General features: G+C 41.6%; 2 protein-coding genes across 3 annotated transcripts in view; both read right to left on the reverse strand.

Moving 5' to 3' along the window:
* Nucleotides 1-450: 450 nt before the first annotated feature.
* wdr19 (WD repeat domain 19) lies at nt 451-15,355 on the reverse strand. The gene is made up of 36 exons (XM_031728162.2): nt 15,257-15,355; nt 13,956-14,047; nt 13,794-13,859; nt 13,553-13,678; nt 13,238-13,353; nt 13,020-13,135; nt 12,324-12,404; nt 12,027-12,139; nt 11,751-11,924; nt 11,386-11,456; nt 11,095-11,267; nt 10,674-10,794; nt 10,471-10,577; nt 10,256-10,372; nt 9,849-10,004; nt 9,349-9,496; nt 9,021-9,225; nt 8,438-8,597; nt 7,891-8,001; nt 7,598-7,707; nt 7,454-7,511; nt 6,987-7,133; nt 6,490-6,572; nt 6,311-6,394; nt 6,080-6,226; nt 5,503-5,627; nt 5,248-5,357; nt 5,091-5,159; nt 4,939-5,016; nt 3,484-3,580; nt 3,265-3,389; nt 2,332-2,413; nt 2,083-2,233; nt 1,854-1,977; nt 1,680-1,756; nt 451-837 (listed from the first exon to the last, which is right to left on the reverse strand). The coding sequence occupies exons 1-36, from the start codon at nt 15,260-15,262 to the stop codon at nt 717-719; spliced, it is 4,047 nt and encodes a 1,348-aa protein (XP_031584022.2). The 5' UTR covers nt 15,263-15,355; the 3' UTR covers nt 451-716.
* A 4,054-nt stretch (nt 15,356-19,409) lies between these two features.
* The window catches only part of klhl5 (kelch-like family member 5), a 63,202-nt gene continuing 58,057 nt past the window's right edge, over nt 19,410-24,554 (reverse strand). For both annotated transcript variants that reach the window (XM_031728164.2, XM_031728163.2), the window contains exons 12-13: nt 24,175-24,346; nt 19,410-21,763 (exon numbers count right to left, since the gene is read on the reverse strand). In XM_031728164.2, the coding sequence (XP_031584024.2) occupies nt 21,707-21,763; nt 24,175-24,346 (229 nt within the window). In that variant the 3' untranslated portion in view covers nt 19,410-21,706. The remainder of the gene's footprint in view (nt 21,764-24,174; nt 24,347-24,554) is intronic.

A 24,554-nucleotide genomic window follows, 5' to 3' on the forward strand; every position in this document is an offset into this window, starting at 1 on the left:
TGGTTGTGCTTACTGACCTTGAACCGATTTTATGTGGTACACAGCGCTCAAAAATCTGTCAAAAAATGTTTTAGCACGACTTTGGTAAGCTACGAAGCCGCACCGCTTGATGGATTGTCGGAGCATTATGGCTACGGTAGTCAGGAGCCTCGCGGAGTAATTCGGGTCCAAAACTCCGCTTCAGGTCCCAAAGTCAAATGAACACTTTGACATCATTGAGAGTTAAAAACGGTCTAAATTCTTTCATCGTTAATAATGGTTAGGGACAAATGCAATCGCATGGCAGGATGCTGTAAACTGACCAAACTTCAGTCTGGAGAACAACTGAGATAATCCATCCAAGGTTAGTCATTAATATAGTGCAATAACATGGAAATAGAGCAGCTGCGAGAGAATTCAACATTATTGAATCAATGGTACAGAAGTGGAGGAAGCAAGAAGAATGAGTTGAGTAAAGTATCGTTTAATGTGCCTTATAATCCAGTGGGCCTTATGGCCCGAAAATACAGTACTTTTGAAATGTTTCCATTTCAGCAGCGACCACAGCACATAAAACTACTGGAAATTAAAAAAAGATGTATAAAAAAAATTGGAAATTTGGACATATTTTATATATTTACACACACACACACACACACACACACACACACACACACACACACACACACACACACACACACACATCCTCTGGTTGATGTCTGTTGTACTTTCGTCTTTTATTGGGTTTCATCGGGTTCGTAGGTTTGCATGTATTTTGAACAGTCGGAGATCTTTTTCACCTGACTGGCACTCAGGCTCTCAGAGCACATGGGACATGATGTCTCCCTCTCCAGCAACCTGGAACAAAGTTCAGTTTACACGTGAACATTTAAAATTTCTATTAATTAGACTAGTTGATTCTGCCTCTCTTTAGTGAGAAAGAATATAGCCAGGGGACTTTTAACATTATTTAGCACAAAGACATGGTGAAGTGGTTAAATGGGTTTTTTCCTGTTTGTGTGCAAAGATAAAAAGTTGTTGAAAAAAAGGTGTTGAAAACTCTGAATTTCTATCACATAAACTAGAATAACAAAGTGACCATTCAATGGTTTTACGTGCTGTTCTGCAAACGCGATGTAGATGCCAACAACAGCTCGAGCTCATTTAATTTGGGTGAGAATCAGGCGAAGATCGAGGAAATCGGTAAAAACTTTATATTACCCACCATTTGTTATGGATAGTCTTAAATTTCAATTTGTTAGATCATAACATAAACAATTTAAAAACACACTTTAGATTTTTATGAACGCATCAAAACTGGAAAAGAAACGCCGCTTGTGTTGACAACTGCACCAAGTGTGTCCCATATGAATCAGACTGTTAAACATCAGTGAAATGCTGACAGTGTAGATGGCTTCACTCTCAGGAGGTGAGACCAGTTTTGACATGAAACACACTCTAATGCTTAAAATAAGAGAAGGTTCCTCTTAAAGTGAACACAAAGATTACTGATAAAGGTGGGAAAGTATTCAGTGTTCCAATAAAAATATAACTTTTGTCTTTTGGCAAAATAACAAAAACAAACTTGACTCTGTCATGTTCAAAAATAGTCAACAGGGAAACCAGTTCACCCACTGCTGGTGAACTGCTCACTATGTCATGCCTGGTTTTATGGTTTTAGATGTGAGTGTGCCACTTACAGGATGAACTCTGAGTACAGAGCAGGGAATTCACAGTGAGGACAGATGGACCAGTCCTCTTTCAGCATGTGACGACCCTGAGGAAGAAGCAGATGGATCGAGAATTAGATGAAGAGTATACGGGTCTATCTTGGTAAAGAGCATCACAGTGTGTAAGCGAGCCATCCTGTGTACCGTGGCGATGCAGTAGGGCAGGTTGTTCTTGCAGGAAATACACAGCAGTTCATTCTGCGGCAGCTGGAAGCCACAGAAGGGACACGGAGTAGTTTCCTCCTCCAGCTCCGACTTATCCGGGCGACTGAGGTGCAGATGGGAATTAAAATGAGGAGTCAGAGACAGAATGGGCAAGGGGAGCTGATAAAGCAGAGAATGGATGAAGAGGGTAAGGATCACACAGACTCACCGAACCATTGCCTCAATCTTCTTCCTGTACTTTGGGTCGATGTCATTTCGGTACTCCGGTCTCATCAACATGGCAGCGAAGCTGAAGGCCGAGTTCTTCAATCCGGCACGGTGACATTCGATTACTGCTGACGTCAGAATGGGAACAACATCTACGCACACGCAAACACACACCAATGAGTTTTTGGCTTTCCACCAGCGTTTAGGTTTTATCAGCCATCATGTGAATTGGACTGACGAGTTCACTCACGTGCAGGAAACTTGCTGATGTTGTTGCTGACGCGGATGAGCATCCGTGCCCCCTTTAAATGGTCTCCTCTCTTTACATGGATCTAAATGTAAAGAAATCAGACCCCAACCATACCAACGCTTCAGATACAGGCCGGTTTTAGAAAAGTGACTGCACAAAGCCAGTGAAAGCACTGGTTTTATATAATAAGAAAAAGGCAACTTCAGGCATTGTCTATGTTCATTTAGCTTAAAGACTGGTAAACAATGAGAGGCAGGAGTCAAAAAGGTGCTTGTGTGAGCTCTGACGATATCAGAAGCACTTTGTTTGAAACTTATCCACATCTACAAGGTTGCTAATTACAGGCTAATAAGTTGAGCACAATTTGTTACCTTAAAAAGACTACTGAAATACAGTACACTGTAGGTGGAAGTAATGGAACATACAGAATGTAATTCTTATACTTTGGAAATAACAGGAACGTGCTGAAAAGGTCAAACCATAGTTTTAAGAGTCAAACAGTGCAGGACCCTTTGATGGACCCACAGAGGTTTAAATAAGCCTGTATTTGTAGTTTTATATGTAAACAACACAGTCGACCCTGTCGATCATGGCCAGCCTTCGACTCTGCCTCCATCTGGAACAGCTACTAAAATCTTTTAATTAGGACATGCTCAAAATCCTTTTATCCTAACCCCCAACCCGTTAAGTCAGACAGCTGCCCCCTGAGCCTGGTTATGGTTTCTTCCTGTTAAAAGGGAGTTTTTCATTCCCACTCTCACCAAATGCTTACTCAAAGGAGATCGTCTGATTGTTGGGGTTTACTCTCTATTACAGTAAAGTCTTTCATTTCCTGTTGTTTTTCTATCCTCAGCTTTAAATTTACTAGTGCCCAAAAAGACAAAAGTTGCAGACCGTCCGAGCAGCTGCACGACAGAAGTGTGCTGTACTCACCTTGACCAGTAGGTAGGAGTGGAGGATCATCAGATTGGTGGCCATCTCAGCAGGGATCTTAATCTTCTGAGCCTGCAGCTCTGTGTACATGCTGAACAGCACGTCGTGGGCATTACGGTAGTTCCCTTTGGAAGTTACACACAAATTATTGGAAGTAAGCATGTTTTATGGTGCTGTTACTGCCCACACATAAATATGTTTGTGTGAATCTGTTTGCACCTGCACACTGCTCTTCTCTGGCGATGATGATGGCAGTGCGAGCTGCCTCCCTGTACTGCTGCAGGGCCATATACAGCCGGAACAGATACTTTGCATCCTGGGAGGAAAAGAGAAACATGAACTAATAGATTTTAAAAGTGTCCCTCATAAATTTACTCAGGTCTCTATCTGCATAAAACAGCTGCTGAATTCATTTCAACTATCTGGTTTAAGTTGTGTCTGTGCCAGACTGGTGACCCATCTATCACTTGCTTCCTGCGACAGCTGGGACAACTCTAACTCCCCTGGGACCCAATTCTTCTTTTTCTTCATCTTCTTCTTTCAGCTGCTCCCTTTACAAGTCATCACTGCAGATCATCTGTGTCCCTCTCACCCAATCCCCAACGTAATCATCTGCCACACCAACCCTCCGCATATCCCCGTTTACGACATCCATGAGCCATCTTCTGTGGTCTCTCTCATTTTCTCCTGCCTGGAAGCTCAATTTTCAACATCCTTTGTCCGGAATATCCACTGTTCCTCCTCTGCACATATCCAAACCATCTCAGCCTTGTCTCTAACTCTCTGATACACCAATTTCCACTATATCATTTCTAATCTAGTCCATCCTGGTCACTCCCAATAAACTTGATACATGGTTTAGGAAATGGACAGAGAATAATTTAAAGCTAGAGATATTGACACATAAAAACCTTGCAAAGCTTAAACTAAAATTCTCTGACATATCAGCAAGCTTAGAAAATCCTGCAGATACACAATCAGCCACATTTGTTACCAGATGTACCAGTTTGGGGGGAAAACACAAGTAAACATCAGGTATTTATTCATTTATTTAGAGTTTAACACTCAAAAATATTATCTGCTGACATTCTAGCTCCACAGTAACTGTCATCAGACATTATGCAAGTGATGGTCCATCCTGACTACATGAAAAACATAACACCTTTCTAGAGCAGAGACTCACCTATTTTAACCATCAGGCATAAAAAAACTGCCTCAAGTGCTTAGAGTTTGAACTGACTAAGAAAACCGAGGCACAATTTACAGGCAAACTGCAGTTTCTTTAGTTTTCTCCAGATAAACAATGTCTCAGAAACACAGTTTAAAACAAGAAAGCCCCAGCAGTACTGAAAATCTTCTTCTTCAGTCCTTCAAAGTAATGCTTACTACAGACAATCTGTCAAACAAACTCCCGGCTGCTCTCTAATCACAGATCTGCTGTCCCATTACCTCTTGAAACACAACATTTGTGAAGAAAGTCTAAATCTTCTGGGTCCTTTTTAATATTACATCAAAACCCAGAAAACTCACGACTACAGCTGCTCACTGAAGGCGCTACAAAGAATATATTCACAGGGAGAAAAGGAAGTAAAAATACTGCAGAACAATAATTTAATAATCAGAATATGCTTGCTGAGTTCAACCTGAAATAAAAGGCTCTGGTGATCCAGTTACCTTGGGCATGCCATCACTTTCCCCCATCAGGTAATCTATCAGCTGATTGGTCAAAGAGCCGTCCTTGGCCTGGCCAACCTGAAATACACACACATCAATAAAACAAATGTCACACACACACGCACACACACTCTTTAGCTCACAGCTCTCACCGTCTCAATCGCCATCTCAATCGCCAGGTTGTCTTCAGTGCTAGGGCACAACAGGAAGTGCTTCAGCGCCTGACAGTTGTCCAGAAAGAAAAGAGCCGTTTGAATAACAGGAGTCATAAAACTAAACATGACTGATGAGTGAATTCATTGCTCTTACTCTGCTGTACTGTCCACACTTCTGAAAGAACTTGCCAGCCTGCAGGTGTTTCTTCTCTCCCTCAAAGTACAGAGCGATGCTCTGATAGTCCTCCTGTGTCGCCTCAGAGCCTGATGAACACAAAACCCACCAGCCATGAAACAACAGTGAAAGCTACGCATAATTAAACAGAATGACACAAAGAGAAAACAGCTCAGGCCTCGAGCAAACACAGCAAAAGGGAAACACATTTCAGATTTCCAGAAACAGGCTGACCGATGATGTCTGCGTAGACCTCCATCTGTCCGTGCTGCTGCGCCAGCTGGAAGGCTTCATCATTACAATGGGATAAAACCAGGAAGTGGATGGCCGAGCCATAGTCGTTCAACCGCAGAAAGAACCTAGGGTGCACACAAACAGACAAATGGAAAAAATTAAATAAATCACCAAGCGGAAACACACAGAGCTGACAGAAAATTAATGAGCACCAATCCTAACAGGAATGAATCCTTCAAGCCTTTAAACATCAAGTACACTGAACCACAGCTATTCCCAGCGTCTACTGTGATCCTCCTAACTGTCATCCATCACCTGTTAATAACATTTACAGGCCTGAAAGACATTCAATTCTCTATATCTATAGTAATAATAGTCATTGGTTGCAGCTTTGTGAATGTATCAGCCACCAGTTATGTAAACTTCAATCTCAAGAGGTCACAAATAAAATAAACTGCCAACGTTTTTGTACACTCAGTGCCTTTAATTTGTTAAAGCTGTAAAAGCTGTCCCTTTTACAGTAAATGTTAAAAAAGTGAGAGTTATTTGTTGGATTTTAAGGTCAGTAAAATCCTACCTGGCAACCATTTTTGCTCCATCGATGCTCTGCATCTCTCTGACGATGCGAACAGCTTCCTCTGGGTTGTTCAGGTGGTCCAGCAGCACGCGGATCACGTTGTCCCAGTCCTTCGCGCTCTCGTAGGCTCGTGCCGCATCCTTGTATCTGTGCACACAGTTCTCGGGACGTCAGGCTCCCTTTCAGCGATCCACACATCACAGCACGCAGGTACACAAACTAACAACCTACTTGCCATCCGCCTCCTTGGCCTTTGCATACTGCAAATGAATCTTCGGAGAAGAGACATTTGGAAGCAGCTCTCCCACCTTCATCCTGAGAAAGAAGCAAAACAAAGTGAAATCCAACCAAGATGATGAGAAACGTGCAGATTGGATATGTTAGTCAGGGTTTGTTGATATTTCCCTCACCAGTTTTTGCAGCGAATGTAGACAGAGGCCGCTTTGTCATAATACTGTCCTTTCTCATAGAGCTGAGCAGCTTCAGAGTATTGCTGTGATAAAGAAAAAACACACACAGATGAAGATATGAACAAGACACACCACCTCTGATCTGCAGTCGTTCCCATTTTTCAAAGTCTGACAAACAAAGCAAGACAGACTTTGACTAAAATATACACAGCATATGTTGTGTATATTTCTGCTTATAAAATTGGTAGAGACGCAGCTGAGACTCACTCCAACAAGGCTGTTACTCACACTCAATTTTTGCTCCAGTTTGTCAAATCTCCCCTGGACTCGCAATAAGGACAGGGATTATTATATTTTTAAATTCCCACAGATGTCCCTTATCTGTGGAGCCTGAGGTTTTTCATTTTGGTCACATGGTTTGCAAGCTGTAACTGACTAAATTTAGGGATGCTTTTTTTAGGTGGAAATGTCTGCCAAAAATGTGGGGCTGACTCTACCTTCATGCTCTCCAGTATGGCCCCACATTCCTTCTTGAGAACTCTGCTCGGGTGCTGGATAGCCTGAGCGGCTCCTCTCCTGATGTCGCCCATCCTGATGGACATCCTGGCCACACCTGCCTGGCACGCCTCATCGTGCTCCTGGAACTGCCCAGAGAGGGGGAAAATTAGAAAAATGGCTACAAACACAAAACTGCTTTATTTCCTTCACCTCTGACTAGAACCTTCACTGCCATCTTGTGCAACAAATAGAAAGAATATAATCTGTAATCTGTAACTTGTGCTTGATGTACAGCAAACCCTCCTAACTTCCTTCAAGTGTCCTCTTTGTAAATACAGGGGGAAGGTGAGCAGGAGATAAGACTCTAAGTGACACTTTCAACTATGAAACATTTAAAAAATAACACTAAGTCACAAACATCACTTAAAAGGAAAAAACGGAATCGTCAGCATGAGTTTTCTCTTACTTTGCTGTTGTGGGTCATGCCTTTTTCATAGTGTGCCAACGCAGTAACATAATCTCCACTACAAACACAAAGAAAGAGACATTTAATGAGAGTGTAGACAAATCAGGTCTATACTAAACCTGTGCGATGTGTGTAAACACTTACACAAATTCTAGATGAACAGCATATTCTTTGGATATAAAGGGAATCTGATCCTCTGCTAGCCTCTTGGCTAACATGAGAGCACTGTCCCAGTGCAGCAAGTCTCTTCTCATCTAATACACACAAAGACACACACACAATACTACATTAACAACATTATCGTTACAGATGTTCTGCATGCAGTAAAATCTCATGATTGTAATGAACAGCTTAACATTTTACTGCATGTGACACCATAAAAAAATGCAAGGAGTCAATTTTCAGTCTCTTAAATTTTTACACAGACCCAAACACACCTCCAGAGCAGCGACTGGGGAACTCGAGGACAGATAAAGGTCTTGGGCCTGGTTGTAGTCCTCCAGAAACATGGCCAAATGTCCTGCCAGTAAACTCTTTTCCTCTGTACCCTGAAAAGAGAGAATGACATAAATACTAAGAGAAAATGAGAGAGAGATCGAGTGGACCAGTCTAAATTAGAACAGACAGAGGCGATGTCTGTCAGGAAGAATCTGTGACACACAAATTATGTTTATGTTTATTCAAAAGGGACAATGCATATTAATTAACATGAGAGCATAACTTTATCAAGTAAATATGCCAGATTTAGCCGTACAGGCTACTTTACATCTGTAGTCCCTGCCAGGTTGATGGCATCATAAATTAATCAACACAACCAAACACACAGAGGCATGTGAGCGTAATTAAAAGACAGAAACAAATGTAAAATAAACACATACCCAAATAACATATTAAAAATCAAACGCTAAAATCGTTTTATGAAAACACATTAGAATCAAGGATTTTCAGTGAGACTACATCTAATCAGGAAAACATGTGTGCAACCTGGATGCTCTGCAGAGACAGCACCATGCCGACACTGCCACTCATTCGGTACACCTGGATGGCCAGCTCAACCTCCATGTGGACCAAGCAGGCTTTGCCCAACTCTGCCCAGTCTGCATTAGTGCCTGCAGACTTGCACAGAGCCCAGGCTTCGTGGAACCTGGACAGGAAGATTATGTTATTTATAAGTCCTTTACGGTTCTTCTCGCCTCCATCAAAGTCGTCATCGGCTGCCTTAAAATTGCAATTTCGTAAGTTAACAAACTGCTAATCTTGAGTGAAAATGTCAAAGCGGGTAAGAAAAATAAATCAGTGAAAAGGAGGATGAATGGCTTTTTCAGATGATTTGTTTTACTGTTTATATCAAAATGAAGTTCGATAAAAATGTTTCAAATTAATAACAGTAATAACTTTAATCTCTTCCTTCATAACATTCTTTCAAAGCAGCACAAAGCAAACCCGACTGCAGACGGGACAAATTCATTCCTTACACTAAACATCTGCATGTGAACCAACAGCGATATCGCTTTAAGGCCTTCTCCACCTGGAGCACACACAGTTCAGTGTTTCCAGCATCGCTGACCTTTTGAGCATGAGAGCCTGGGCGAGCTGCCTGCTGAGCTCTGCTGGTGAGTCTGTCGCCGTGCGCTTCAGGAATGAGTGTGTGCTCAACTCCACTTCGCTGATTTTACCGCTCGCCGTTTGACAGGTCAGCTCACCGTTGTAAAAGAGCAGAGGCTTCTGGGAAAAGGGGAGCGCGGTGCTCCCTACTAACACCACCTGTGGGCCTGAGCAGAGTCACACAGAGAGGAAATACGCTTAAAAATATCACCTGTAGTAGATTTGAATGCATGTGGGCACTGATGTGACCTTCTTATTACTGCCCCGTGATGTGGTGCCATCCCCCCTACCATAGACGGTGGTTTTATGCAGGGCGTAGGTGTAGACTTTGTCATCATCATAGGCTACAAACACCCCTCTGTCTGCATGCCAATTGTCCCAGAGCACTCCTGTGATGGTTGGTGAGAAGTTGGGGAGCTCAAAGCAGGACTCTGTTGCCTGCATTGAACACACACACACGCACGCACACACACACACATGTATGTTACTGTAATTCTAAAGAAGTTATGCCCCCAAATGAATGCTGAAAGACTGCATTCAATCACATCTTGATTGCTTGATTAGAAACCCAGTGTGGTGGTGTACAGATGGTGGTGTCTGCTGCTTCTTTTACTGTGGATCCTCTACTTGCCTATTACTACTACTATTATTACTACAAAGTGTTACACACAGTGACATTCATCTTGGTGAAATATTAGTTATCTTATTATAAAGTTTCACTACAATATGCTCAGGTACTTTATATGTTTTTTTATTTAGGTGAATATTAATACTTTAAATATGCACTGACGTTTGCAGGGGAGAGCAGGAAGCCGCTGTTCTTGTTATCGATGAACACCAGTCGAGTGCCAATAACGTCAGGGAACACTTTCCTCACACCAACTGAATGGCTGTAGCTGTTCACTGTCTCCCAGTCCTCCACCAGCACAGACACCACACTTCCAGACTGAGAAACACAAAAATTCAAGTCATGTTAGCAAGTGACAAAAAACTAAACAAACGAAACCAAACACTGAGGGGGAAAGGAGGGATTGTGAAAACAGGACAAATATGACTGACGAGAAAAACACGATTAACTAACTAAAGATTAAAAAAAAATATATTTAATAACTGACAGTGTTATACTGATGCCCCCTCATATAACTATGACATGTAGATTTTGTACAAAGGTGTTTTTTTTTCTCTGATTGCACTCACATCAGTGCCATAGTAGAGGAAATCAGCAGTGAGGGCGTGGCAAAGGATGCGGCCTTTTCTGTCATCGTCTGGAAAAAGCTTCATCTGCTTCTTCTCGTCCTGATCTTTGCCTTCAATCTAAAAACACAACACATATATAGAGGCCTGTAGTTTATTCACGAGATAAAACAAAAAACTATGAAACCTGCTCGGTGATCAGTCACCAGATGGCTCACCACATGGAGCTGGACTTTCCCCTCAAACAGCGCTGCTGCGTAGTCAGAGTTAAGACACATGCTGGCTATTGTCCCCAAATACTCGATGTCCTTCAGCTTATTAAAACCTGAGACACACAGAGACATTTCAGGGACGTAGAAGGGCAGAGATTCACTCTTGGAAACCTGACTCAGTGCACACACAAACACACACATACACACACCTGGTTCCTGGTCTACCAGGGCGTAAAACCAGGCTCTGTTGTTCATCCCCACAGCCACATGGTACGGTCCCACTGCAATGAATGTGGGCTCTACTTCCACTTCTATCATTACTGGACTCTCCTGAAAACACAGCAACAGATTCTCATATTACATTTTTAAAGAAATCCTTCCTCTGTTTAAGGGCTGCTGAGAGCCTGTATGAGTCCGCTAATCCCTCGACTCTATTAACAAAACCTGGTTTTTAATCCAAGTTGTTTGAGTTTGTTGTTTTTTTGCTGATTTTCTTGTTTTATTTTTCATCTTCTTGTCAGCAGTAAGCCACCTCAGAAAGTACTCTCCTATCTCTGCTGTTTTTTGTTTTTTCAGAATAATAACTGATGATAATTATAAGAGAATGTGTGTTTGTGTGTGTGTCCTTACCTCCTCCACCTGGTTGCAGACAGTGACCTCCAGCAAGGAGGTGAGGTAGGCCAGCCGGGTGCCGTAGCTGTCGCCAAGAATGGGCAGCTTCGTCAGGAAGACGTGGAGCGTCCCTCTCTGTGTGGAAAGTGCCAACAGCTGGCCGTCATCTGTCCAGCTCAGCTGATCCAGACCTGTAGGAGGAGACACAGCGGGATCCGCAGTGATTGAAGAATGTAAGATGGCCTATCTGAATGGCGGAAAAAAAATCCCTAAAATCCCCCCAAAACAAAACAAAAACAACAGCCTCACCTTTATTCTCATCATCCAGCTGAATTATACTGCTGATATCTTTGCGATCTGACAGCTCGTGGATTTTTATGCTGGGGCAGAAGCACAGGGTTAGATTTTTCCCATTTAAAAATGATTAAAAAACAAAACAAAACTGAAATGGCAGTCCAGCTGCTTTATTGAAAGCCTGTGTGCATCCTCGCTTGATGCTGGTGAGATGGCCACACTATTGAGTCCATCTTTACAGCTGTAAGTGTGACACAGCTAATTCCCTGTCTCTCTGGATTTTTGTGTGGCAAAAAACAACAACAAAGTACACATTTTTTTTTTAACATCACACGAAGATTCTGAAGAGTGGCGGTGTTTTGCTAAGCACATCTGCGTACCTGTTGTCCCCACAAGACGCAGCCTTGTTCAGTGCTGTGGAGATGGCCACGCTGTTGAGACAGTCTTTATGGTTGTGAGCCTGATAGAGCTCATATCCTATCTCCCTGATGTGTGTGGAGATGACCACAAAGTATCCATGGGAGAAACCAATGAGTATATACCCATCACCATACCTACACAGTCCAACAAAGATGGTGAGAGAACATGTTTTACTGCAAATAACTCAAGTGTGATTCAGTACCAAAGCTTGTTGTGTGTGTGAACAGATGCAATACCAGCGGTAGGACACAATGTTTCCATAGCGGCGCTCGAAGGCTAGCTCTATTGGGTTTCCAGGGTCGTTGATGTTGAAAAGCATCAGTATCTTCTTGTCCACAGAAACACTCACCTGAAGGGTAGAATAATGTGCACTTTTTCCATGACACATTTCAAACATCCTAAACCTTTGATCACCTTCATACGAAAAATTTATTTGAAATTTTCTGCAAATCCCAGATCAGTCATGTTCAAACAGACCTTAAAATTCATCTCCAGCACAGGTTCAATTTGAAACTAGCAGAAAACAGACTCACTGTGCTCTCTCCTTGAGCTGACCTTTCATCCGTCTTCATCACCGAGAAGTAAATTTCAGCAGGCTCACCGCGAACCGCTGTCTGGCGAAAGATCAGAAAGTACACTCGGTCCATAAGGAATGCTGTGACAGATTTTTAGTCCAGTTCAGATTTAATTTGGCGTTTCCTGAATAGCTACTTAACATCCACCCTTCCACTGAATCCATTTCTGATATGGCTTTAACAAACAGGTCTGCTAATAGTTCTTTGGGAATCAGCTTGTTGGTGCAAAAATACTATTATGTATTATTGTGCATTATATACTATTACATTACGCCTGTCACACTGTGTTATGTTTGGCATTTTTCACAGATTCAACCAAAGAAATTATGTGTTTTTGTGACATGGTTATAGTAACAAAATGCCTAAAGATACAACTTAAAATTGCCTGCTTGCTAAGCTGTCTGTTATGTAAAGAATCAACACTGGTTCACACTTTGAGTTAGCCTTCTTTATGCTTAAATGATCCCTTGATAACATGGCTTAACAAACAAAGCACAGACTGAAGTGAAAATGAGTGAAAAAGCAGCAAATGTCCAGAGAAAAACTCTGAAAGACCTTCAGAAAAACTGGAAAACTATTGTTAAAGAACTTTTAAAAAAATTATAAGACATGAGGGCTGGTTTAAGATTTTTGCACACTACTGTATTTGACTACCTGTCTGATGGTGTCTCCCTCATGATTGCTGATACTCAGTGTGTTGTCGTCACTCCCCAGGGCCAGCAGATTCTGGGAGCTCCAACAGCCACAGGTAATCTTCTTGCTATGTTTGCCTATCAAGTGTGGAGAGAAGGAGACAGAGAATCAATATTACAGAACAGACTAAAGACCATTAAACCATCCAAGATTATATATACAGTTTTGTTGTGTGTTACCCAGCACAGGGATCTTGCGTGAGGTCTGCTGATTGTAGATCAACAGGTTTCCTTTGACTGTTCCGACTGCCAACAGCGGGCTAGTCTTTGACCACAAGATGAAAGACATCTGATCTCTGTTTGAAACCATCAACAATGAGAACACAAAACGTTTAGCTTTACTTATTTCAAAGTTAGTGTTCTGTTGAAACAGGGAAAAAAACATATTTGCAGTGAAATTATTCAATGACTAACACTTGCATCACTTATTCAGCCAGTACTATTAACTGTAGTAGAATGATTGGGTTTAATTTTCTCCCTCTGAAATGGTCGTACCTCATACCGCTGTCTATCTGGGATGTTTTACTGACACTGGCATCCCAGAGGAAGATGGAGCTGGATTTTGCAGCTATCACTGCCAGAATGTCCCCATCCTTATCCCAGTCCATCCCCACACAGCGCCTTACAGAGAAAGAGGAGAAAGGAAGTTATTAAGAAAACCTGAACATTCAGTGGTAATCAGCCAAAACTGTTAGATGACACGAAACTGGAATCTGAGTGATTTTATCACAATTACCCTGGAAGATTGATTTCAGTCCACTTGTGTCCATGTCGATCAAATATTTTGACTGTGTTGTCCTGTCTGTGTGATTGAAAATAAAGCTCAGTCAACTGACAATTAGTAGACTGTTACACAGCCTTCTCAGAGCTATTTTGTTAACCAAAATGACATACTCACCCTGCAACAGCGATATAATTACCAAGGCTTTTCTGCCACTTGTACAGCAAGTTAGATCCCGCCCAGGCTTTTTCAGCGAGCACAAAAACACTCTGTGGATTTAAAGATGTCCTTATTGGTTAGTTTTTTTCCCACTCTACCAATTTGCATTTGCATTACAACCTGGGCATCCCATTACACCAAACTCCATAACTGCACAAACTCAGAACATCTCAAAGATTTCTACAAATATAAGTACAAAATCTGCAACATAATACACAATATACAACCATTAGTGGCCTCTCGGGAAAAACACACACAGGTCTATTACATTCAATTCCTTATGATGCTTTTAAATTCACCAATAGATATAGCCATGTTTAAGTTTAGGTCTTTCTATAAATTACTGCACGTCTAAGGTGTACAGTAAGAAAATATTGTTTTCTGATGGTCTGTCAGAAATGTAGGCATATCAAAAACCAACGATTCACAGGAGGGTAGCTGATTGTTTCCCTACATAAATCTGTTTTATTGATTAGTATCACTTCACATTTCTCACCTATTTATCCACACACCACAGTCTTGAAAGCCACTTACGTATGGGGAGGATGAACTTTTGGAGAGGTTCAAAGTGTTTCTCTGGCATAAGTTTTAGCAATACAATTAATTTATTTTTTCATGTTAGCGCCCCAACCTTAGAGACATACAGTACTAAATTGATGGAGTGCCACTTCAACGTACAGTTTCATCTTATTTGCTTCTAAATACATACTAAAGCATCATCTAGAAAGCTCCTTAATCAAACTATATCCAAACGTGTCAGATAGCCAGGTGTACAACATACCCATGCACTGGATGCAACAAAATACACCTGCAGAAGTTACTTATAAAACAGAAAAGTGACAACTAACTTATTTTAACTTAGCCTAAACTCATGTCTGCATTATCATTACGAAGATTAGATCAGCAACCTAAAATATTTTAACAAAAACGCACAAAAAACGCTGTTTAAACAGTCGGGTGACAAACAGGAGAAAGGTGCTATGGGTATTATTTTAGCTGTGAGTATAGAGCTTTTAGTTATCATTACTGTGACTATGTTTGCCAAACAGCCTGTTTTTTCGATTGTTGGATAATACACAACGCAACACACATTTTTAGCGGACTTTGGTCGACGTTCAGTCTGTCTTCAGCTAACAATTGGCTAACAGTTGGTTTCTAGGAGGTGAATAAACGCAGTTAGCATCCAGCTAACTGAAGCGCATGCGTGTGGAACGAATGGAATGAGTGAATGAAAATAAAATTAATTTATTGGTACAAACCTTCATCGCGATGGTGTTTAATCGCTTAAATATTGGAAAGGACAGGTATTCACTTCTCAAAGGATCTCAGACTTACAGATATGTGTATCTATTACCCACAATCCTTCACTCTGAAGCGTCTGCGGGTTGGCGCTGTCATGGCAACAGTCAGCAGCCAATGAGGTTCTGTACAGATTAGAGCGATCAACAGGTTTCAAACAAACACTGTAACAAGAAGATGTAAAAGATAAAGAGGAGGTCTCATATTATCTCACTGTTAAATATGAGACCTCCTCTTTATCAGAACAGATATGTACTGGTTGCCCTTTATATTATAGCATGCAACAAACGGTGTAGATGCACTAAAATGAGAGGGAATAATTTAAGGCTTTACAGGAAAAGACAAATAATTATATTTTAAGAAATGTATAATAGTGAGTACGTCATTTTAAGTAGTGTGTAAGGTGTTCAGGCATTTATACATGAAAGGAGACACAAATTATTCTATAAGTTATTTTAAATAGAGGATTATTTGTGAAGGTTTTCCTGTTCACAATGTAAATACGCTGTACGTCTTGATGCATGCTCAATCATCAAGGTAAGTAAATCTCCAAAAGTTGATTCTGTTCATCTGGACGTAGCATATTTAAGTAGCGTAAATATGCTGTACTTTTAGGGGCATGACAATTGTATATTGATATGCATCATGGATGTTCCACTATATAATTGTCTGCTTATATTACATGTAAAAATAAGATGAGGACTGTTCTTGCGAGAACAGAGAGAAAAGAATTAATTTCAGTTCTGACAGGAGTTTCCAATCAACTGCAATAAGTGGCATGAAAAATTGTTATTATCCATCCATCCATCCATCCATCCATCCATCCATCTTCTTCTGTTTATCCGGGAGGTAGGGGGCATCAGTAGGAGCAGCAGCCTAAGCAGAGAAACCCAGACCTCCCTCTCCCCAACCACCTCCTCCAGCTTAAATGGGGGAACACCAAGGCATTCCATCCCTTTATGCAACACACAGTTTCTTCAAAACATCACAAAACATCAAATACAAATTAAACTCTCAGATCTAAAAAGCAGGTTAAGCAAAATTTGCACTTCTATGCTTGTAAACACAAACTTGCTGCAGTCATCATAACTGCACTGACTTGGATCTCTAGAGTAAAAACGTCTTCATAGCTGGATTAACCAAACAGTAAACAGTGCTGAGTCTTAGGTGAGGATATTCACAGCATAACTGTTTAATACAGACTTGTAGCTTTAAAAAGAAAATGTCAGTACCGCCACAAACTAATACCACCGGCCAGTTTTCACCTTTTCCAAGCAGCATTATTGTGAGGAGTATCAAGCACATCTGAAGTTAACTGAAACCGTGCTTTCACCACAGATCCAGCAGGTGGCAGCTTTTCATAGTTTTTCTTTAAAGAGCATTAGTCTTTCTATTCTCCAGGCATGCCTATCTACATATCTTTGTCCCATCTCATTTCTGCTGCCCTCTGGGTGTTCACTGATGTTCTTTTTAGGAAGTAAACCAATTTCAGTGCTTTACAGAATGACCCATCCGAAATAAATTAGGAGAAACCTCTGCCTCCCTTGTGTTATTTAATTTTGTCCATAGTCAGAGAGAAAACGCTGATGACCTTCTGTACGTTGTCATGTGCTGATGGAAGGATGATCCGCGTACAACCCAGGCAGGGAGCTGGGATGAAATGCCAGCTGTGTGACACAAATATTCCTCTCTGTGCTCTGGCATGCCGAAGCAGAATACACCCTGCTGACTCAGATCTCATTAAGATGCACTGAAGGGAGCAGCTGTATGATTTTCAAGCAAAATGGTAAAATTAGAGCAGAGAGAGATGAAAAAAAGAACTGATGAAAAATGAATGAAAAGCGTTTTTGCCAACGAGACAATGCGAGCAGAGCTTTTTTGCAAGATGTGGTGCATTAATAGAAAGAAAAAAGGAACTGCTGCACTTTACAAAATATAAAGAAAGCAGGTCTATATGACATAGTGAAAGCTGACAGATAATCACTGAAAATGACTTCCTTTATTTCCTTTATTATGTGAACTATTTCAGCTTTCCATCGTTGCAGCTGCAGACGAAATGAGATTCTCATAGTATTTTTTTCTGCTCCTTCCTCCTTATTCTCTCACAAAATCCCAAATGAATATGTTTCTGCCCTCCAGGAATCATGCAAGTTTTATGTAGGTGTTACAAGTTGTCCTGAAAAGATACTTTGAAATATCTTTATGTTCTTTTTCAGGGTTTTTTTTTCCCTCCTTTAAAAAAAATCTGATCCTGGAGGTTTTTGTCAATCCTGTGGTATTTTTTTTTTCTCCACACTTTCTAGGCATTCAGTGTCTAGCAGAGCACAGGAGCCTTGCAGGAGAGCAGTTCCTTAAATATTCTGTTTTTGGCAGGTTAATTGGTACTGAACCTCAGGCTGCCCCTGCAGGACAATCCTATTTTGCAGAAGGAGCAACATTCTTTTCTCTTTTGCTGTAATATGCATTTATTAATACTGATAAAAGATAAAAGGCATTATTACGGCACTACATCCAATCATGCTACACACAATCTTGAAACTGAGAATCAGTCCTAGACTATACAGTGAGCCCTTATCAAGACCACACAACCAGAATACAGAGCAATCCAAACACAACACATGCAAGATGGAGTCGCCCTGTGTGTGTTGGATACTAGGAGGCAGTATTGGCAGTAGACAGATCCGCGTCAGTAACCACTGAGATTCTCCTCAGGAGCTTTTCATTTTAGTGCATCTCATAATCTTCAGCCGATGATTTTTCTCGCCCCAGTGATCACGGATATGAAAACAGTCAAATTTCAACCTGTGGTGTTTTAAAAGCTCCAAACGCGACAAAACTGTCACAGTGACATTGACTTGTAAACATCTATGATGAATTTTCAGTCTGCAAATGAATATTCTGATAGTGTTAACACGACAAACTGCACTCATATACTTTCTTTCTCAAAGCTGTGATTAAAACGTAGGCAAAACAAACGCGTGTAAAAATTTACACGTCGAGTTTGCCACAAAGCGATGACAGCGTTTGTGGATGAGGGATTGCACGAGTGCCAGCACCGTGATGACACCATCAGTAATCAACGCACCTTTTCCCATTTGTTTTCCCCAAAATGACGAGGAAATGAGGTTGAAAATTTGTTCTTAATTCACAGTATCTGTCATTTCCTTCTGTTTGTTCCAGCTCTTTATTGAAGCCATATAGTGTTTTTACTGGGCGCCACATAAAGGATTTTATACACACTCAAGCCAGTGAGTCTCCAGAAACTTTAGGGTCTTTACTAGAATTAAAAATAGTTTTGTGGGCCTCATAAGCGCTTGACTGCACAGCATGTCTGCTTTATTCTGCTGCTGCGTTGATGCAGATGTTGACAGATGCAGGTGTTTACAGGTTATTTCCAAGTGTAGGATGCAGAATGAAGCAGACCACTTTGTGTCTCCCTCTTACTGCTGTCAGGGGGAATAGACTCAGGTGCGGTTAAGGCGGCAAGACAAGGTCACCAGCATCATCTCTGAACGCCACCGGGAGTCGTTTGTCAGAAGCACTTATGATTTAAAGCTTCCTCTGCAATAAATATCAGAGTGAATCACTTGGCTACTGGTCACTGTCCTGAGGCTAAAATATCTATAAACTGCCCGCATTCCTCCTCCCGGCACACTTGTTCCACTCTGCCTCGAACAGCTGTGGCGTCTCTGGTTCGGTGTTTAGCTTTTACATTTGAGGAGCTGCACTTAAGACTAATGAGGATCCATATTAACCTCCAGGCACATGAAAATAAATTCGGAATTGCACTTCAGCAGCCAAAAACCTGCACAGAAACCTTTGAACTGCAAAGGGCCTTGGCTGGAGTCGCACCGATGGGGGTGCTGTTAGAGATAAGAGCCAAATTTACACCACAGTGGCATTTACTGTGGATGTGACAAACGCAAACTGCCAGCTGGAACATCTGTAGCATAAACATGATTAGCTGTTGCTGTTAAAACGCCTCTGTCGAGCAGGGAAAAAGCCACGGGAAGTGGTAAATCACATCTTGACTTTAATGTATAAAAGACCAATGATAGCTACAGCAGCATATATTGTACATACATAATGTATTTTGTAAAAGACGAGCAGCTGTGCAGTTTCCCACCGACCGCTTTTATTACATCGCTTCATCATCTGAATTCATGTTACAAAAAACAAAACACAATAACACACAGCATATTCAGTGGGAAGTGTACAATATAGACACCGTAATGCAGTAAGACTACATACAGACTTTATATTTATTTATGTACATAATATACAGTTATAGTTAGATTTGGAATGTGTTTTATGTTATTTTTAACCTCTTGCTGAAATCACACGACACAGTGGAGATGACACACTTCTTCCGCTGTGATCTGAAGAGAATTACTCTAAATAAACACCAGGCAGGTTTGAAGAAGCAAGCGAGGGTGGGGGAGAAAATAGAATAATGCAGCAGTGCATTAGGCTTGAATAAACATCAGCTCGGCTGTGGGGAATTGCGAGCCTTCGCGTCTCCGCTTTTTAGATGTCAAGCTGGCAAATTTGGGCGGCTTTTCAGTCTTCCCCGGCTCCTGGGGCGCTTGGCTTTCAGCTGTGTGGTTAAGTGTGTCTTTGTGTGTGTGTGATATGTCCGTGTGTGTTTGTAAAGTGCATCCTGGGGGCTACATTAGCCCTACATCTGTCAGTTCAGAGAGGAAGCCTGTTTTGCCTCTCGCTGTCAGGAGTTTCCTTGCTCTGCACTGGACAGACAGACAGACACACACCAACAGGAAACAGACAGGAAATGCACAATTAAGGATGCAGCATGAAATTTTTGTGCCGTGTGCCGGTAGGGAATCTGCTGTCAGAATCTTTGCATTCCCTACGTTTCCTGACCCACAGAGTTTGTTCCACAGCATTCGTCTGCCCCTCATGTCTTATGTTTTGTCTACAGTAGCATCGAATCCAATAACGCTTTGAACTCGACATCAAACAAAATATCGGCACCGGCTGAATCAACGTTATTAAATTCATGGTCTCATTATATGGTCTGTTGTTCATTTTTCTGGGCCTGAAATTGGGCTCTAAAGCGAAGCGGTGCAAGCAAACGTGTGTGTGTGTGTACTTGTGGTGATGAAGTGGGAAAACGGGGATGAAGAGAAAGAAGCAGGGAATTGAAGATGTGGTGAGGGGAAGAGGGGGAAGATTCTCATTTGAGATAAAAATATACTCCTTGCAATTTCTGAGCACCCAACACACACACACACACACACACACACACACACACACACACACACACACACACACACACACACACACACACACACACACACACACACACACACACACACACACACACACACACACACACACACACACACACAGGAAATGAAGAAACCTCTACAGCAGAGGGAAAAAATACGGTAGCTGAACAGACCCTGCCTGTAAATAGCTGACCCTGTGGTCTGGAGGAAATTGAAAACAAAATTTTCCTGCAGGGATCAACAAAGGACCACAGTGTTATCACCATTATCATCACACACACACACTTCAAAGCCAAATATCCTGCTTAATGGACCCAGAGTTGTGCAAAAATGGCAGTTAAAAACAAACAACGAAGTAAAAAGTTGGACAATCTTCTGGCGCAACTTAAAGAAAAAAAAAAATTAAAAAGCTGAGATAAACTTCATACCACAGCATTGCAGAGGCTTCAGATGTGAGCTGATGCAACATGGAAGACATACGCGCAGAAATATTTGATGAAGCATGAAATGTTTTTGCATGAAAATTGTAGTTCCTCACAGAATCGCTGTTCGTGAGGGTGTGCTGATTATGTCAAAAGTCTTTCTTTCATCTGTCGGCGGGTAACGGTGGGAAAAAGCAAGGGGAAGAAGAGCACTTGCCAACTGCAGCATAAAAATAATAGGAACTATCTTAAAATAGCATCAGTACACAGCATCAGATGCTGTTTGGAGAAACCAAGAGCGTAACGTGATGAGGCAGTTTTGACAATCTCGCTCTGTCTTCCACCTTTTTACTCAGCACAAATGGGAGCTGAAAGCAGCCGTGTAGATTTACACGCGCGCGTACAGTATGTGTGGGACAGCTGTTCTGTCGAGCTCAGATAAACACTGCAGATTTCCTCTCTGCCATGTGTATTTCTGGCAGTTCACTTCTGTGGCACAAAGTATCGTGACGTGAGAACTTTATCAGAGACCTACTGACATTTACCTGAACCCTAATCTGCCTAAAATCTGAAGGATTAGTCGGCATTACGCAGAGTAGAATGTGTCTTTGCTGAAGAGTGTTCGCAAGCAGTTTCCTGGTGTGGCCGGAGAGACCTCTCGGTGTCCCTCGGTGGCAAAGAGGAGGGTCTGCGAGCCATATGGTGAACAGTCTGCCATCTACTATGTGAGGTGTTGTTTTCACAGTCTGACGGCCACCACGCACGCGCCTGCCCTGCCCAGACACAGAGGTGCTACCTGCAAAGACAACAGGGAAAACATAAGGAACACAGTCACAACTGTGGACTGTTTATATAACTAAAAATTACTATTAAACTACTGACTTGTGGAAGCATTATTTCATGCTTTTGAAAATGTTGAATGTAAAGACTGCAAATTTGGATACGGCTATATTTTTAAATGGTCTGCAGGTCACTAGAGCTATTATTTAATTTCATTTTAGTGTTTTGGGGGAACAAATTTATTGATTTTGGCAGTTTTGAGTACAAATGCTGTAAATAAATCTACAGCATAATATCTGCCCAGTGCCAGAGGGTAGTGATCCAAAATAATGGGAAATAGACTGATTCTTATACAGCAATCTACTTACTCAAAGAACACTTTTTTTTTTTTTTAACAAGTGATTTTTATCTAACATTCACACACACGATCACACTCCAATCAACGCATTGGGACTTTGGGTTCTGATTGCAGGGTTCAGTATTTTGCTCAAGGATATTTTGGCATGCAGGCTGGAGCAGCCAGGGATCCAACCACCAACCTTCGAACTTTACCACCCAAAACATGACTCAATACCAGAAAAAAACAAAAAACTAGAAACATGACTCTATGGGAATGATAATATCCTGTTTGACTTAAAAGCACCTTGTTAACATATAAATGGATAACACACAAGTGCTGATACACAGGCGTGCACTCTCTTTACCTCCAGGCTCAATTTACTAATGAAGACTACTTGATATAATTTAAAGTTTGAGAAAAAAGGCTGAACAGAATTGAAATGACTTTGTTGGCTGCTTTAAGGTTAAGACTCAGCCTTGCAACTCCAAGGCCAAATTAGGTGTGGTATTCTCCACAGTCTGGATCTATTAGGTGGTGATGGATGATCTCAGCGGCAGCCAATTTCAGCTTTACTATCAAACCTCATCCAGAGCTTACTTTTTAAGATGCTTCAGTTGCAGTCTCTGCTGCCTCTGCAAGCCTCTTTGCAACCTACGGTGACCTTATTGTGCTATTTTTGACTTGAACCAGCTCCGTGTGTATAGCTGTGCTCAGAAGTTTACGTACACTCATGGCCACGATAATTTTGGGCTATTTCTTTATTCTTTCTGTTCTTGTTCCAGGGTGCAATGATTGTATAGTATACATCTTTAATGACTTTAAAAAACACTCAGGCCAGTGATGTGTGTACATAAACTTTTAAACAGAACTGTAAATGCACAGAATAGGAGGGAGGAGTGATACTGCCAAATAAAAACTAACTGCAGATGGAAATAACCCATCATAGTTTTTTGGAGTAAAGTGGTCCTGAAAGTGAACTGAAGGAAATGGGTTATTATGTGACTGCAGGGAATGCACACTGTTGATATCAACACTGAGCCCAGCAGGGAGCAGAAAGTGACGATGATAACTGAGTGGTGGAGGTGGTGTTTTAAAGAGCAGCAGTAAGTGGTGACAGCACTGTTTCAGGGGAGGTGCAGCAGCAGACACGTGTCGACCACCTGAACCAGCTCACAGGTTTTTATACTGAAATGCCAAGGTAATTTCTTCTAATATCATTTTGAACAAACTGACTCATTTCAACATGATTTATAATAATAAAAAAAGATGAACAAAGAGAAGGCATCAATGTTTATGTTTGACATCACTGTTACTGCACAGACAGTCCATGCTGAGCCTCCTTTTAGCACCTATATTACCCGATTTGACATTATTGAGACTGACAGATTTGTGCCAAAGCCAAGAGTGGAAGTGATGCCACTAGGACGGCACTGACAATACACCCACTGATTTGTTTGTTTAAGTCTCTGACAGTAGATACAGGACATATTTAATGGTCTCAGCATTTCTCCTCTCATCTGAGTTTGTCCTCATCCCTGCCTGACAGTCTGAGCAGTTCAATGCATTCTGCTTCCTTCCTCCCACACCTCTCTTGTTCTCAGCATGGTGCATGTCTATAAAATGGCAGATTTTAACAGAAAAATCTGCCAACCAAAGTTGGAAATCCTCTGAGGCTACGTGGGAGACGGGGTATAAACTGAAGAGTGGCAGAGACTCCTGAAAGCCACTGAATGAGATCACTCAACTTTGAAACGTCCCCTCTAACTCCAGCGGCAAGGACAATATTAGCAGGAGGAAAACACACATTTACATAACAATGAAAACATGCCAAGACACATCGGAGAGGAGCTGAAGGAAGGTCAAACTGTGACTGAGTGTTTATACATCTCATCTACTGATTGTACATTTGTGATTTACTACACGTTTTTTACTGAACTGCAATCAGTGTGTGTGTTCATACAGGGCATCCAGAGAGTATTCACAGAGCTTCACTTGGTCCACATTTTGTCATGCTTTCAGCCTTATTCCATAATGGATTAAGGAGACACACAGATTTACATTGCTGTTCATGTGTCTGCATACAGTACCTGTTTCCACTCGTTTGTCTGAGGGTCGTAAGCTTCCACAGTATTGAGATACACCTGGCCGTCGTACCCCCCCACAGCGTACAGACGATCACCAAGGAGACAAACACCTACGGCATCTCTGCTGATGCTCATGGGAGCCACAGCTGTCCACACATCTGTCTGAGGGTCATACCTGCACACAGGAGTTCACACTGTAGTTCAGTGGTTTGTTGTTGGCGATGATGTTCATTAGCTCAGCTTAGCACAAATACTGGAAGCAAAGGAAAACAGGCTATTCAAAATAAATATCTAATTTTCCTCCATCACTTTGTGCTGTCTCATTTGTTTAATTCCACATAACAGAAATGACAGGATCTTGCTTCAGTCATTTACATGCTGTG

This window comes from Oreochromis aureus, linkage group 6, assembly GCF_013358895.1.
Source record: "Oreochromis aureus strain Israel breed Guangdong linkage group 6, ZZ_aureus, whole genome shotgun sequence".
Classification (NCBI taxonomy): domain Eukaryota; kingdom Metazoa; phylum Chordata; class Actinopteri; order Cichliformes; family Cichlidae; genus Oreochromis; species Oreochromis aureus.

Bases quoted from the DNA above. Each gene is read 5' to 3' on its own strand.
- wdr19 (XM_031728162.2), bottom strand. The intron at 13,860-13,955 runs GTGAGTATGTCA...TCAATCACACAG, and splicing joins AATTATATCGCTGTTGCAGG to ACAGGACAACACAGTCAAAA. The intron at 8,002-8,437 runs GTTGCACACATG...CTCTCTTTTCAG, and splicing joins TGTCTCTGCAGAGCATCCAG to GGTACAGAGGAAAAGAGTTT.